This window comes from Narcine bancroftii, chromosome 3 (genome assembly GCF_036971445.1).
Source record: "Narcine bancroftii isolate sNarBan1 chromosome 3, sNarBan1.hap1, whole genome shotgun sequence".
Lineage (NCBI taxonomy): Eukaryota > Metazoa > Chordata > Chondrichthyes > Torpediniformes > Narcinidae > Narcine > Narcine bancroftii.
The window spans coordinates 308,870,924-308,886,062 of record NC_091471.1 but is presented as its reverse complement, the minus strand read 5'-3'; the positions used below and the strand labels follow the sequence as shown (position 1 = coordinate 308,886,062).

Below are 15,139 nucleotides of genomic sequence, written 5' to 3'. Positions count from 1 at the left end.
CAATGTATGCAAATTATTTCTTACCCCTTCTCCTTATTTTCTTCATCCTTTTTGAGACCTTCCTGGTCAGAAATAACATCAGACACCAATTTGAGAGCCCGCTCTGTCTGAGACACAATCCTTTGCACAGCCTGCAATTCTTCTTCTGTGGGATATATGTTTGCATGCTTTGCCATGATATAACGATCGTCTGAGGAATCAGGACGACGAGGAGGCTGAAATATTTAGAAACAAGAATTAACATGTTTTTTGATAAATGGCAAGACTGTGAAAAATGAGAATTGACAGGAACTTCAGTTCTCTGTCATGCTAGCGTTCCTCTTTCATTCACGGTAATATTGATGTACAAAGAGTTAATTTCCATTGAACACTTGCAGAGTGTTCTTTAGCTATCATTCCATAGGGTGCTGTGAATGAACTATGACAATGTGCCACTGGGGAGGAAAAATTATGCTTTCCATATCTTCCAGCACAAGGCCATTTAAAATAGCCCAAAAGCTGAGATGTAATGGCAGAGAAACTCCACCACCTACCTTTCTGAATGTGCGGAGGCAGTCTTCAAACCGCATATTCCAACCCCTCTCCGAGAGGGATAATCTCCTCCGCCGATCAATCAGAATGTACAGCCGCACTAAGCGGCTGTTTAGGGGCGGGCTGATGATGCTGTCAACTTGCAACCCATCTCCCCACTCAACCCTCTTCCTCCAAGTCAGGAATGGCGGGGAGCCCTCAGGACAGCGGGCACCATTAGGGAAGTCGGGATAGCGGGAACTGGCAGGGCAGTGGGGGCAATCAGGGGGCGGCCGGTGTGGATTGGGACAGCCATACGGAGCCGCTTCGGCTGCTCTCTGCAGCTCAAAACGTGGCAATGGCTGTCTTCCCTACCCATAATCCCCCACGTAACTGGAACTGTTGTGGGAACCATTGAACGGTTTCAGTTGCGTGGGGGATTATGGGTAGGGAAGACGGCCATTGCTTTCCCGTGTATTTATGATGGGTGGCGCTACAGCACCAGTTGCCCCACCTACGCCGGAACTGGAGGGCACTACGAGGCGCCTCTGGATATGAATGGGACGCTGGAGCAGCCTTTTAGGGCTGCTGTCTGAAAGGTAAGTTCCCATTATTCCACCCGTCCCGTAGCCGGGCTCAAGGGTGAGGCCCGACATGAAATGGCCTATAGATTGCTGACATTTTAAACATTTTTCCTGGCAGGATGGATTCAGTCTTGCCTTTAACAAATAGCTGAGAGATGTATAAGCTCAGGTAGCTATAGCCTCAGGCTGATTGGGATAATGTGAGAGGCTACTGAGGCCAGTTGGGAGATGAGGCCCTTGTCAGGGTGATAAGGAGAAGTGACCTGCTAATTCCTTACTGCTTGGGGCACGATGTAATGCCTCCTTTGTTCTTGGGATTATAAGTATATGCACCTCTTTTATTCAGGAGAGACTCAGAGCTCTGCTTTTAAGAGAGAGACTCTCTCCGTGGTATCATGTTTTAAAACTAAAGGCTTTCTGTAACCAGCATTTGAGATTTTTTCCACAACAGCCAGCAACATTATTAGTAATACAATTGGAAGTAAAATTTTAATTTTTCTTTAAGACAAATGACATTTACAGAATTCAAGTTAAATATTCAGTACTTCTTTGCGATAGAGAGCAATTTATAATTAAAAAATTTGCACAGAACAAAATAATTTCATATTTTTAAATAAGGAGCTCCTTTTGAATAAATTTTAAAATACCATTACAGTAAACATACCATGGGTGCAGGAGCTTGGGGCATGCCCAATCTTCCCATGAGTGGTGGTGGGTGCCAGTCTGGTGCTATCCTCCGACGTTGCTCTTCCCAATAAATATGTTCCTCCTCCATCCTCCTCCAATACATTTCTTCTTCATAATGTCTGCAACAGTGAATAGAAGACATTTCAAAGAGGGATACTTCACTTGCTGTACCTCCCCAACATTTTCAAGATTCCTTTATTGTCACTTAACAGTAAAGAAAATGTAATGTTACATGAAATTGCCTCTGCCTGCCATAAGGCAGAGTCACCATTAGTTTTGCCCGACAACCCATACAATAAAAGAGAAACAGAAGCAAAGTACAGTCCCTTTAGTGTCACAGTATCCGTAGATTAACCTCCCATGCTCCTGCAGCCACACAGACTCCTGCTCGATCTACCCAAACTCCAGATCCAAACCTCTGTAACAATCAGGAAGCCTTCAGTGCCCAAGGACCCTCAAGAGCTCATTTTGTCCTCAGCACATTCCTGAAACCCACTCCAATATCTGGTTCCCATGAGCCAGTTTCCAGCAGCCCACAGCGCATGAGGGTCCCATATCTGCAAGTCATCCGCAGTCTATGTGGGTCCCTCAGCCACTGAGCCCTTCACTGGTCCACCGCCGTGGTCACCATCCTGAAGGGTTGGCTCCTCTGCTTCTCTTTCTCAATGGCAGACATTCTCTCCATTTTTGCTTCCTGGAGTCTGCAATCCTTCATGGCCACTCCCAAGCACTGGCGCCACCATCTTGGGCACAGACCTGCACGGTCGCGGGATTTTAAATAAAAACACCTTCAGCTCCTCGAACATGGTGTTTAAAGCCTGTACAGACCGGGCATTTGAACCTTTTGGAGCAGCGCTATGTCTCTACTCCCTGCTCTCTGGGGTCTACACCAGTGGGAGCACTGCCATTACAGCACACATGATATGAATGAACAAAAGAGTCACTATATTCCACAAACCTCTGAGTGTATTAGTGCACAAGGAATCTTGATTTCCTTTTTTTTTAATTTGATAATAATATTCACAGCAGGGAAATATTACAATACTTATTTATTTTTAAACAAATCTAAGCAAAATTTCATTGTCTTAATTAAAAATAGGGCAAATGAAATTGTATAGGAGGATAGCACTTTATATAATTTCTATTATACAAATGTTGGGTGGGTCTGATACAGCAGTAGCCATCACCCCAAGAGCATTTTGGTTTGTACAAAATATGGATATTCAGTAACCTGCTCAAAAAAATTGAGCCTCAATATTCTGGGTCTGGCCAGAACCAAAGATCACAAGCGTACGTTCTCAGCAACGCAGTCCACATCACCAGTTCCGTAGACCATCTTTACCACTAATCTTTACCATGGTCGTAATACTTTAAATTCCAAAACACATCAAAAATGTTAGGAAAGTTTTAGTTATAGCAGCCATACAAAATCCCCCATAAATGAACAGAAATTCTTTCAGAAGTTTGTTTTGCAAATCAGTTTCCAGTCAAAATTCTGCATTTACCTCATTTCCATTCGCCAGCGTTCTTCCTCTTCTCTTCTTCTCCAGTATTCCTCCTTCTGCATTTGCTTTCTCATCTTCTCCTCATGGATTTTCCGAGCACGGATACTTGGTTTTATTTCAACCTGAAGGTCTGGATTCACTTTTTTCTTTCAATCAAAACCAGAATTCATTAATATGTCAAAAAAAAAGCTTTTACGCCCACTGGCTGGACTATCAAAAATGTGCAAATTATAAAATTGCAGAACATCAGAGTCCAGCACACTCAAAGTCAATGCTCTTTAAAAATTCTGTTCCTACTGAGTTGAGTCTAAGGATCTCTGAAACCAAACTTGACTCAAATGCATTCCTTAATCAGTATTTATTTCACCTACCTCCTGACATTTGTCTGAAATGGAAAGACATAGTAAATATTTCATGTGTAACTTACAGGAATCCACTCAAAACTTTAACCTACATTTTCCCCCCCCCAGATGCGAATAGTCAGCTTTTATGTCTTAGCTTTAATTCCTTGGGCCTAATTAGTTTTGTCTCTTCAAGTCTAAACATTTCAGATAATTATTTTTTTAGAATTTTAAAAATGCAACATGGTAACAGGCCCTTTTGGCCCACGAGCCTGTGCCACCCAATTGACCTACAACCCCTGTACATCTTGAAGGGTGGGAGGAAACTGGAGGAAACCTATGCAGACACAGGGAGAATGTACAAACTCCTTATAGCAGCAGCAGATTTGAACCTGGGTCACTGTATCAGCGTTGTGTTAACCACTATGTTAACCGTTTGGCCCTGAATCTTCCCCTGAATTTCATCTCAGTGCCAGAAGCCATTTTAAAAAAAAAATAAGCAATAATACTCTCATTTCTATCTGATGGAAAATACAAGTGCAAAAGTTGATCATTGCGCAAGCATAATTAAAGACTATCATTGCATTAAGTAAAAATGAAGACCAGTATGTGATTAAGCCCTTTGAATTGTCAATAATAGTGGGTGTTTTTTTTTTCATAAACAGAAGCTGCATGATTACAAGCGTCAGAGTTGGTCTCAAATATCTGTCAAGGCCCTGCAATTGTTTAGACAGAAGCAAAGGATTTAAAAATCCAAACAAATAGACCTCAGCACTGTTGGACAAAGTAGATCTGGAATTCCCAGCATGGAGCAGTTCAATGGAGTGGAATAGCCTTATAGCTTGGATTAGTCTAATAAAAAAAAGGAGATTGCTGATGCTTCATGTAGAACTCTGTACTTAATGCTGAAGTACCATCTTAAGTATCTCAAAGTATTCCACAGAAGGTCTTTTTATGTTAAGCTTGAGCTATGGGTGCACTATAAAGTAAGCTAGCTTCCAGCATCACCATAGAGCCAAACTCTGATCTTTACTTAACTTGCAACTTGCTTATATTTAAAAATAAGCAAGATTCTGGTGGCAGAGAAAGCCCAATACTGCAATTAAAAACCTTCATCACTCACTCATCTACATCATTCAGTTTTTGTCTCCATCTCATTAGACATTTTGTTCTTTCTATCCTCCCCTTCTTAAAAAGTATTTGATTTCAAACCTTTTCTCGATCTGATGAAAGACCATGGTCCCAAGATGTTAACTATTTCTCTTTGCAGAGGCTTTTTGATCCGAGTATTTCCAACATTTTCTCTTTACATTTCAGATTTCTATTTCATCTTTTTGAATATGCACAACCAGTTTTGTGGATCTGTTATACTGTCAAAATAGTAAAGCAACCACAGCCTTTGCAAAAACATGCACAGAATGCTTTAGCATCGAAAGGGAGAAAAACACCTCCTCATTTTCCTTAAATATTCATGGTCTGCTCTTTTTCATGCTCCAGATAGAACTGGAGACACCATCTTGCTATAGGAGTACACAACATAGCATTGCATATGTTAACAAATCATCTCATGTCTGTGAGATATGTGAATCATTTAAGGGAAATCAATTGAAACATCACCAAGCAGGGTATAAGCAAAACTATGAGCCACTTTTTAAGTTAACAAGCCTTTTTTCCCCAGCTAGGTAGAACCCATTGTGTACTAAATTTCAGTAAACAAACAAAACATCATAAGTATATAATAGCTGTGTAATTTTTGCAGACCAGAAATATGGGTCCATCAATTTTTGACAACAGGAATTTTGGTGATAAAAATGTAGCATGTTACTGAGGTCATACATAACATGCAGTACGAGGAGAGATATTCAGTTTTGTAGCCACACAGTAACTGCAACAACTGCAAATTTAAAGAATGCAGTATTGCAGTCTCCAGTTTCAGACTGTAGAGTCTACACCCTACGTAATCTGTGAACAAAACCAAAGGTCAACAAGGCCTGCTCCTTATACTTTTAGGTACCCATTACTGTAGAACCAGAACTATGCTCATGACTCAACCCTTTGGTGCAGAACATTTCCTTTAGTTACCTAACCATTTCAAGAAGCTAAAACAAATCAAACACAACATCCTCAAAATAAGGGTTCAACAGACCTTGCTGAAATATGCCCTACATATAATAGCTGATTTGTAAAACTCCAGTATTCACCAAAATAAAAAAAATAAGCAGGACATAGTACTGTAGGTTCGCATACATAAATGATGTTCTTACCTTATACTGCAGTCTATGCCTGCGACCTTTCAAATGCATGTCTTTTGCATTAGGATCGTTAAAGCTACATTCGCAAAGCTTGCAATGAAATCTGATTACTTTTCCTTCATCATTGCGGACCTAAGCAAAATAAAATTAAATAAATTGTGTGAGCAAAGTTGAAAGATAAATGTGGGCTGGAAAAAGAAACAATACCAAAGTCTCAGAAACCTCAGACAAATCAATTCAAAATAGCCTTTAAAAAAAACTTTCTTTATAATCAATTGTCCAATTCTTGTTATGTTCTAAAGATCTTTCCAATCATTAGAGATTGAGACTTTGAAACTGATCAAAGGAAATCAGGAAATGCCATGACCTGAACAAATATTTCATCTGGATTCACAAGAGAAGACTCCAAACACATCCCAATAATAACAGAACATCTAGGATAAAAGGGAGCAATCACTTTCACCAGGGAAAAGCTCCAAGTCAAACCGATGAATCTGGGATCTAATGGTCTACCATCTATAGCCTTAAATTCTCTAGAATCTCAATTGGTCCTCCAAAAAAAGAAAAAAAAATCACAAATGTATTGTCCCTATTCAAGAAAGGAGGAAGTAGGAAGCTAAAAGCCATTGAACCTGACAGCTTATTATAGGAAAATTAGTAAATCCATCAGAAAAGTACAGGTATTCCTCAACTTACATCTGTGTTCTGTTCTGACTGACCAGTCGTATCTCAAAATGGATGTCGGAATGCACTGTATCCATGTTATTGTTTGTCAAATAAAATATGGTGGCTAGCTCTTGTGAGAGGTTGGCCATCCCTGCCCACAGTTGTTATTTTCCATAGATAGGCCCTACTTTCACTGTAAAAATGTAATTTTGTATTTTTTTCTTTATTTTAAAAAAAATTTGGTCATATATATGCTTGACTGTAAGTTGAAGAGGTTGTAAGTCGGGGAATACCTGTAGTTGCAAGGACAAAAATCAAGCAAAGTCAACATTGCCTTATGAAAGGAAAACTGAACTGCAGATATTTGAAGACAAGGCAGGAAAGAGGAAAGCCAGTGAATGGACTCTATTTCGATTTCAATAAGGTGTTTCATGAATATTACTGCACAGCATAATAATAATCAACAAGGATAGAGAATTAGCCAAAGCTCAAGATAATTTTCAGGGCTGCAAGTCACAACTAGCAGAATGTCACAGGGACCAGTGCTGGGGCTTCAAGTGTTTGCAAACTACATTAATTATTTAGATCACTGGTTTTCAAACTGCCCCCCTAAACTCACATTCCACCTTAAGCAATCCCTATGCCATAAGTGCTCTGTAATTATTAAGAGATTGCTTTAAGTGGTATGTGAGTGTGGGAAGGTTGAGAACCACTGCTCTAGACTCAATTGTTAACTGAAATATTTTGCTTGAGAAAAATTGTCATTGACCTATTTCCTTTGAAGTTATGAAACTGTGCACATAACATGTCAATTAGTTACAATTAAAAGAGTGGATTTCAAATCTTTTTATTTCCACTCACATACCACTTTAAGCAATCCCTTACTAATCAGAGCACTTGTGGCACAGGGTGGAATGTGATGGGGGGGGGGGTGCAGTTTGAAAACCACTGATTTAGAGGACAGGATCGAGTGCACAGAGGTCAAAATTCTGACAATACAAAGAGAGATTGGAAAGCAAACTGCTAAGAGGATGCAGAATCTACAAAGGGTTACGTTCGTGGTTAAGAATTTTGCTGATGTAGATAAATGCTATGGTATCCATTTTGGTCAGAACAGAAAAGCAAAATATTACGTATTTAAATGGAAAGAAACCTCAACATTCTGTGGTATTGGGGAATCAGATGCCCTTGCACATTAAACAAAGTTAGCATTGAAGTACAGGTTGTAGTGAGGAAAGCAAATGGAACACAAAAGAATTCACGTACAACTGTAAAGGGCATTGGTGAGACCAGGCTGAGAGTAATGTACACAGTTTTGGTCTCCTTGTACAAGGAGGGATATACTTACAATGAGGCACTATGTTGATTCCTGGGATGAAGAGGTTGTCTTACAAGAGGAAAAGTTGAACAAGATGGGCCTACACTCAATGGAGCTGTGAAGAACGAAAGGTGATCTTATTGAAGCATATGAGACTCCAAAAGGGCTTAATAAGGTAGGTACTAAGATGACAGTATAGCACAGGAACAGGCCCTTCAGCCCATGTCTCCTTTGTGGGAGAAACTCAAACTTTGCAGGAGAATTTCAAAGTAAGGGATAACCCATGAATAGAGATGGACAAATTTCTTATGAGGGTTACAAAAGCTCAATAATCTGTAACCCAGACATCAAGGAGGCTGAATTATTGAATATATTCAGGATTGAGAGGGGTAGATTTCTGACCAATGAAGAATAGAGGGTTATGGGAAGCAGGCTGGAAATAAATCCCTGGGATTGTCAACCATTATCTCAGACAACGTTTGAGGGACCTGGCATGCTCCTGCTTTATTTCCAATGCTGTAATTATGCAAATCCTTTTGCCTCCCTTCCCTGAGATTTGTTTTTCCCTAATCTCCTGCTTTATACGAAGTGAAACATTTAGTTTTTTTAAAAATACTTTGATCAGATTTTTAAAAAAAAATTAGGAACTGAAATGACCAAACACCAAATTCTTTTATTAACTTTGATTTTTTTTCAGTCTTGAAAACCAGTCTCTGTCAAGAATTAAGACTGCAGTCTGATCAATAAAACTCTGTTCAATTTCTGCATTTTCATTGAATCATGGTTGAATTATATCTTCTGTTTTAATACTGTCAAAATATTTTCAAAACTATTTAATTTGATAACCAATTTCAAGATTTATGGAGATAACATTTTCAAAGATGCAGATATTCCTTGTTTTAAGAAAGTTCAATCTTCAATTTTGCACTAGAATACTGCCAGTTTTTTTGCAAAATGTTTCCTCGATTTATGTCTTTTTTTGCTACAATTAACAGTTTGCTACTCTTTGCCAACAGAAATACATTCACAATACCTAGTATATATTTTACCTAATATTTTTAATTGATAAACAAAATTTTTTCCAGGAATGCCCCCTTTCATAAATTGAGGATTGGGTGTGACACAGTTCTATAGCCAGCTAGGTTAGAGATGATGGGTGATTTCCCTATCTATCAAGCTTGACGACTGCTGTGAGATTCATTTTATGCACGCATTTTTTACTCATTATTTATCTGGAGTATATGCCCTGCTATTATTGGCAGAAGTTGTTTTAGTTTCTCTTTTAGGTAAACTGGTTGTTATGCACGATGGGACTCAGATCAACTTCAAGCTACATTTCTATTGTCACCACTACTCCATATTAAAATGGAACGAGCGAAGTATTTTTACTTCTCATCTTTATGTATAAATGTTCTCTGTCAATTACTTCGAAGGAAATGAGAAATTTACCCGTGTTTTGTTGATATTTGATTAATTATAACAGCACAACTTTCTAATACTGTTGAGAAAGAATGAATCTGCTTATTTGAAATAGAAAGAAAACCTAAAGAAACAGTAAGGCAGAAGAGCAGGAATTCAAGTTGAAGGCTGAGGTGAGCTCTCAGCATTGCCTACATGGAAAGGTTTGTAGAATGTTAAAAAAGAAAAGTGTAATAAATGAATAGATGAAGAGAGATACAGACCACTCAAATATCAGGAGGTAGGCAAGAATGAAAACATTCTCAGTCATATCATTCATGATGCTACAGGAAAGTAATACCACAATGATATCTGCTTTCATCTTGTCAATATAATCAATATAAATATATAATTAGCAATATAAATCATAAATTGCTATGTAGACTTGCATTGCAATGACTAGCTTTATGAATGGAGGGACATTTAAAATCTTCAGCAAGTGTGGGAACATTTATAATGGAAATTAAAGTATTGATGAAGTATGAGTTGCATTTGCTCACCCTGGACCAAAAATCCCATTTTCTAACCCCACTTAACCCAGAGGCGATACTTCATCTCGAATTAGAATGGGATTATGGGTACCTCTGGCCCATTTCTAGTTGCCTTGAACAGGTGCTGATCAACCAACTCTGAAGTTTGAACGTACTCCAGCAGTGTTGTTAGACAGGTAGTTCCAGGATTTTGACAAAGTAACAATCAAGGAATTTTTGCATCCAAGTCAGGATGATGAAGAAATTGAACTGGAACTTGGGAGGAGGTGGTGCCTTTGCCCTCCACGTGGTGGTTTTGTGTTTGGGAAGTTCTGTTGAAGATGACTTGACAGGTTCCTGCAGTAAATCTTGGAGATGATACACACTGTGTGCCTGTGGTAGAGGGAATGAATGTTTAAGATCTATGGATTGACCATGGTATATCTCTGAAGACTAAGGTAGAAGTCTACAAGACTGGTGTACTGTCTTTGCTGCTGTATGGTTGTGAGACTGAGATTACCTATTAATGCCATAATTCAATTCTTGAGTTCTCATCTACATTGGCAATCAAGGGTGGCTCCAAGAACATGGCAGCAGAGGGTTCCAAACAAGTCAAGAGGTGTGTGGAATCACAAGCATCAGTATAGCTATGCTGGACCAGTCATATTGGGTTTATGCAAAAATTTCCATTCCAATAATTCTACTGTACAGACAACTGCAGCAAGGGCAGTGCTCCAATGAACTCCAAAAAAAAAACACATTCAAGAAAACTAACTTGAAGGTTTGCAATATTGGCAGTAAGACCCAGAATCAGTAGCAAACAGTTACATGGCACACAGCCTTCAAGACCGCAGCTCATGATTAACATTCAGCACATGGAAGTCAAAGAAAAGAGTCAGCCAAAGCCCCGCACTGTCAAAACACCAAATGAAGCATGGACATAATAACTGACTGTAACTGTATGGCATGTACAAACACTGTAAAATGGAATTTACAAAATATCTTGTTAATCTGCAACATCAGCTTTATCCTTAAAGTGATGGAAATAATGTTTCAAACGGTTCAGTTTGTGCTTGATGGTACTACACTTCTAGATTGTTGTTGGAGTTCAACTCATTCAGGCAAGAAACTATACCATTATAATTCTGACATATGTTCTTACTTTCTCAGTAGTTATATGGATGCCTAGTTAAGTTTCTCAAAGATTTTGACATTGGGGAATTCAATTATATGCTTCTGAATCTCATGAGTGGGTAGTTTGCCTCTTTTGTTGAAGACCATTGTTTTGCATCTACCTGATGTAAAAATGACTTGCACTTTCCAGTGCAAGTCTGAACATTGTCAAGATTTTCCTGCATACGAATTTGTTTCATTGACTAGGTTGCTATAAATAGGACTAAAAACAAAATCACCAGAAAATATCCCAATCCTGACTTTCTGACAGAGGAAAGATTTTAGTGAAACATCTGAAAAATTCTTGGGAGGACACTCCCTCAAAGAAAAAATGCAAAAGTGTTCTGAGGCCAAGATGAATGGTCTTACCAATCAAAACTTTCCTCTGCTAAGGTATAACTGCAACTTTTGCAGAATTTTACAATAATTCCCAATGACTTCAATTTTAGTAGGCTCCTTGACATTGTACTCTGTCAAATGCTACATTGAGATCAAGAGCAATCATTCACCACTCCTCCACAATTCAACACTTTTCTCCGTGTTTGAACTAAGACTGTTAATGAAACCTGAAGCTACTGGAACCCAAACTGAGCAGCACGATTAAATAAAACTGGAAAGCATTACCAAAATCTTGTTCATTCTGCTAATAATTGTGAACAGTTGTATTTGGCCAAGATATTTCTTGCATTTTTTGTTTTTGAAAAAAGGTATCACCTGAACAATTTTCTACACTGGTGGATGCTGCACTACAGTAGTTTGGCTGGAAACATGGATAGCCCCAAAGTATTCATTAACTGGGGAAGTGGAGAAAGATGAATTCTGTGCAATATCAGCGCATTATTATTATTTTGGAGAGCCATGGATCTCAACTCAGGTTATTGCTCCCTGCATGCATGGCACTGTTTAATTTGATTGACCTGCTCTACTTTCTTCACCTTCCCCTCTGCAAAAACCTTACACCCCTCTATATAGTCTAATTTGGCACCACAGATCATTGTAGATAAATCAAATGGGACTACAAAATTTCATTTATACTATTACAGCATGGTAAGTTTCTTCACCTATGCAGAACTTTAGTTGCCAATAAATGCATTTAGGAAAATGTTAGTCCCAAGAATTGAAAGTTTTGAAAAGAAAGGGATGCAACAAAGGAAAAGTTCTTTATAAACAGATTCTCCTTGCTCGCTTTCCCTTTTGCGCATTATTTTAACCGCTTCTAAAATAAAACATTCCCCATTAAAGTTTCAAAACTGCCGTTTTCTATAGCGTTAAATAAATATTTGAAAAATAATTTTGGAAAAGATACCTCTTCTACATAATCATGGCCCACAGGCTGTACATCATTTTGAAGTTGTGCTGGGATACTGGAAGCAGGCACTGGCGATGTGACCTGGTCAGACTTGAATTCCTGAGATTCTGGCTTAGCATTTGGGACTTTAATATCTTCCACTTTGTTTCCCATCGTCTGCAATTTGTTTCCTCCTTCAAATTCAGAATAGTTTTCGAATTTATTCAAATGGGAGACAGAATACAGTGTGTATTTACCACTACATGCAACTGTTATAATCAATCCAAAAAATAAGTAATCACACGCCAAAACCTGTATTTTACATAGATGAAGGATCTTTTTTCTTCAGCATGCATCAGTATCACAATAATAGCATTTGAGTAAACAGCACAAATCCAACATCAAGACCAACATAATTGAAAACTCCTCTTCCATTACCCCAAAATCCAAGTCTTCACTCTTTATTAAAAAGAGAATATAACATTTCTGTATTGCATGGCTAGTGATTTGAATCCTGACAAATATTATACACAATGTTCATTCAATTATATTGTGAATAATTTGTTAAAATGTAGCAATGCAAGTTACAAACCACCAATAATTTAAAAATATGTGATTACTCAGGAATCCAATAATAAGATCAATAGATTATTGATAGGGCAACTGAGCAAATAGTTCTCGTTAATAGAAAGTGTAAAATTTAAAATATGTTCCTGAGTGCACACACAGAAACTAAGGCATTACACAAACTTACATGCACTAATAAATTTTAAACTTTGTAGTTAAAAGATATGGCCATTTAGAGACGACACTGAACCAATTTAGTCAGACACTGACGAATTTATAATAGAGAATGAAGCACAATTAACCAAACTGTTCTCAGGGAATAGGACAAATAGCACTGGACAACGAAGATTTTACTTCCTGAATACCTTTGAGTGTATTTTATGGATTTTTGGCTGCTGATCACGAAAATCACCTTAAAATTTTCCTATCTCATACTTTTTTTTAAAGATACAACCTAATTTTGTGATTTCCTGTCACATTTTAAGTCGACTTCAAGTCTACAAAACCATGAAGTGCAACATGTCATGAAAATTCATTTTCTGCATTCACCATTGGGACTTTTTCCCTGCTGATCTTGGTGCCGTCAATGATGAACACGGTGAAAGGCAACTGGAATCCATCAAAGCTGGCTGACTATTGTTGGAAACTGTCGAAAGATATCAGGTGCTGAGTACAAATGAAAATCAGCTGCAAAACATTTTTAGGTCTGTTGAACTAACGCAATGTGCTAGAATTATTATGCAATTAAATATGCTAAATTCAAGAACAGTTCATTTAATGTTTCTCCAACTTCCTACGTGATACAGCAAATTTGAACTGATCTTTGTGTTCAGCTTGAAGCTGTCTATCAAAATCTTCATTTGTTCAGAAAGCAAACCTTTTGAAAAATTTGTTGTCCAGTGTGACTTGCCAGAAATGTTGGGGAACCTAGCTTCAATAAAAGGGAGAAATGTAAAAAAAAATTATAATTACTGAAAAAAGTGCTGGAGAAATAATTGAAAGTTGATGCAGTCCCAAAACATCAACTTGTATGCAGAGTGCCAAATGATCTAGCATAGAAATGGTGGTTAAATTGGTTGTCATCTTCCAAAATTATTGAGATTATAGAATTATTCTTACAGACTGAAAGGGCACCAATAAAGTTCCATTTATAAATGAGAGCAGAAATAAGAAACTACGGGCAGTGTCCAGTATAAATGAGGTCAGAGCAGGGCACGTCAAAAATGTCAATGGATGAAAGAAAGTCAACATAGATTTATGTAAGGAAAATAGTGTTTGCCAACCTATTGAAAATTTTCAGGACGGAACTACAGAATAGATAAGAGAGAACCAGTGGGTAAAAAGTGATGGTAAAAAGGTAAAAGTAAAATTAAAGCTTGTGGAATTGGGGTAATACACTGGCATGGATTAAGAACGGGATTACAGATAGAGGAGGAATAAATCGGTTTTTATGCTAGGATCATTTGCAGGATTTGATGGGGATCAATGGCTGGGTCCTTGTTGGAAGAGGAAAGTGAAATTATACTTCTAAGTTTGCCATGACAAAATTGGATAGGAGAATTCAAGGCAGCTTTAGACAATTTTGATAAACCAAGTAAATAGGGAGGTAAATACATGGCAGAAGAACATGGATAAATATGAAGTTTCTGGTTTGATACAAAACAGAAACATCATACACTATTTAAATGATAAATTGAGAAATGTATCCTTGTAGGTCAGACACTGAGATCAAACATAAAAGTGCAGCATGCATTTGATGGGGCAAATAGTGTATAATCTTCATTGCATGTAGTTCCAAGTATGGGAGCAATGAGACCACATGCCAGAGGAGTTCTGTACAGTTTTGTCTTCTCCTTACCCAAGAATACTCTTGCCATAGAGTAAGAGATGAAGACTCATCAATTCCAATTCCAGATTTGTATGAGGATAGATTGGGTTGACTAGGCATGAATTGACAATAGTTTAAAAGAATGAGAGGTTTCAAAGACAAATGGCTCAAGAGACTGGATGTAGATAGAGAGTTTCTCCCTGTTGACCTAGAACTAGAGGTTTGTCTCATGACAAAGCAAAACAACTTGAACCTAGACAACTTTAAATTTCTTCAATGCTGTAAATCTACAGCATTCTCTATCATAGAAGTCCATGAAAGTCAAGTCTCTCAATGAATTTAAGATCAATAGAATTATAGATGCAAAAGGCGTTAATGGAAAGAAAGTGGAGACAATAGCATTAGGACAGTCGCTCTTGATCCTATTGAAGGATAAGAGCAGGCACAGTACAAGAATTAAATGACCTACTGATACATTGTTTTCTATTTTTA

The 15,139-nt window shown here is 38.0% G+C and overlaps 1 protein-coding gene across 9 annotated transcripts in view; it reads right to left on the bottom strand.

Moving 5' to 3' along the window:
• Positions 1–15,139, bottom strand: part of LOC138759047 (zinc finger RNA-binding protein-like) — a 50,592-nt gene that overhangs the window by 15,053 nt on the left and 20,400 nt on the right. For all 9 annotated transcript variants that reach the window (XR_011354606.1, XM_069928872.1, XM_069928875.1 and 6 more), the window contains 5 exons: positions 12,271–12,446; positions 5,892–6,011; positions 3,287–3,432; positions 1,759–1,900; positions 25–215 (listed from right to left, as the gene is read on the bottom strand). Coding sequence is in view for 8 of the 9 variants with exons in the window: in XM_069928872.1 (XP_069784973.1) it covers positions 25–215; positions 1,759–1,900; positions 3,287–3,432; positions 5,892–6,011; positions 12,271–12,446 (775 nt within the window). In the remaining variant the exon portion in view is untranslated. The remainder of the gene's footprint in view (positions 1–24; positions 216–1,758; positions 1,901–3,286; positions 3,433–5,891; positions 6,012–12,270; positions 12,447–15,139) is intronic.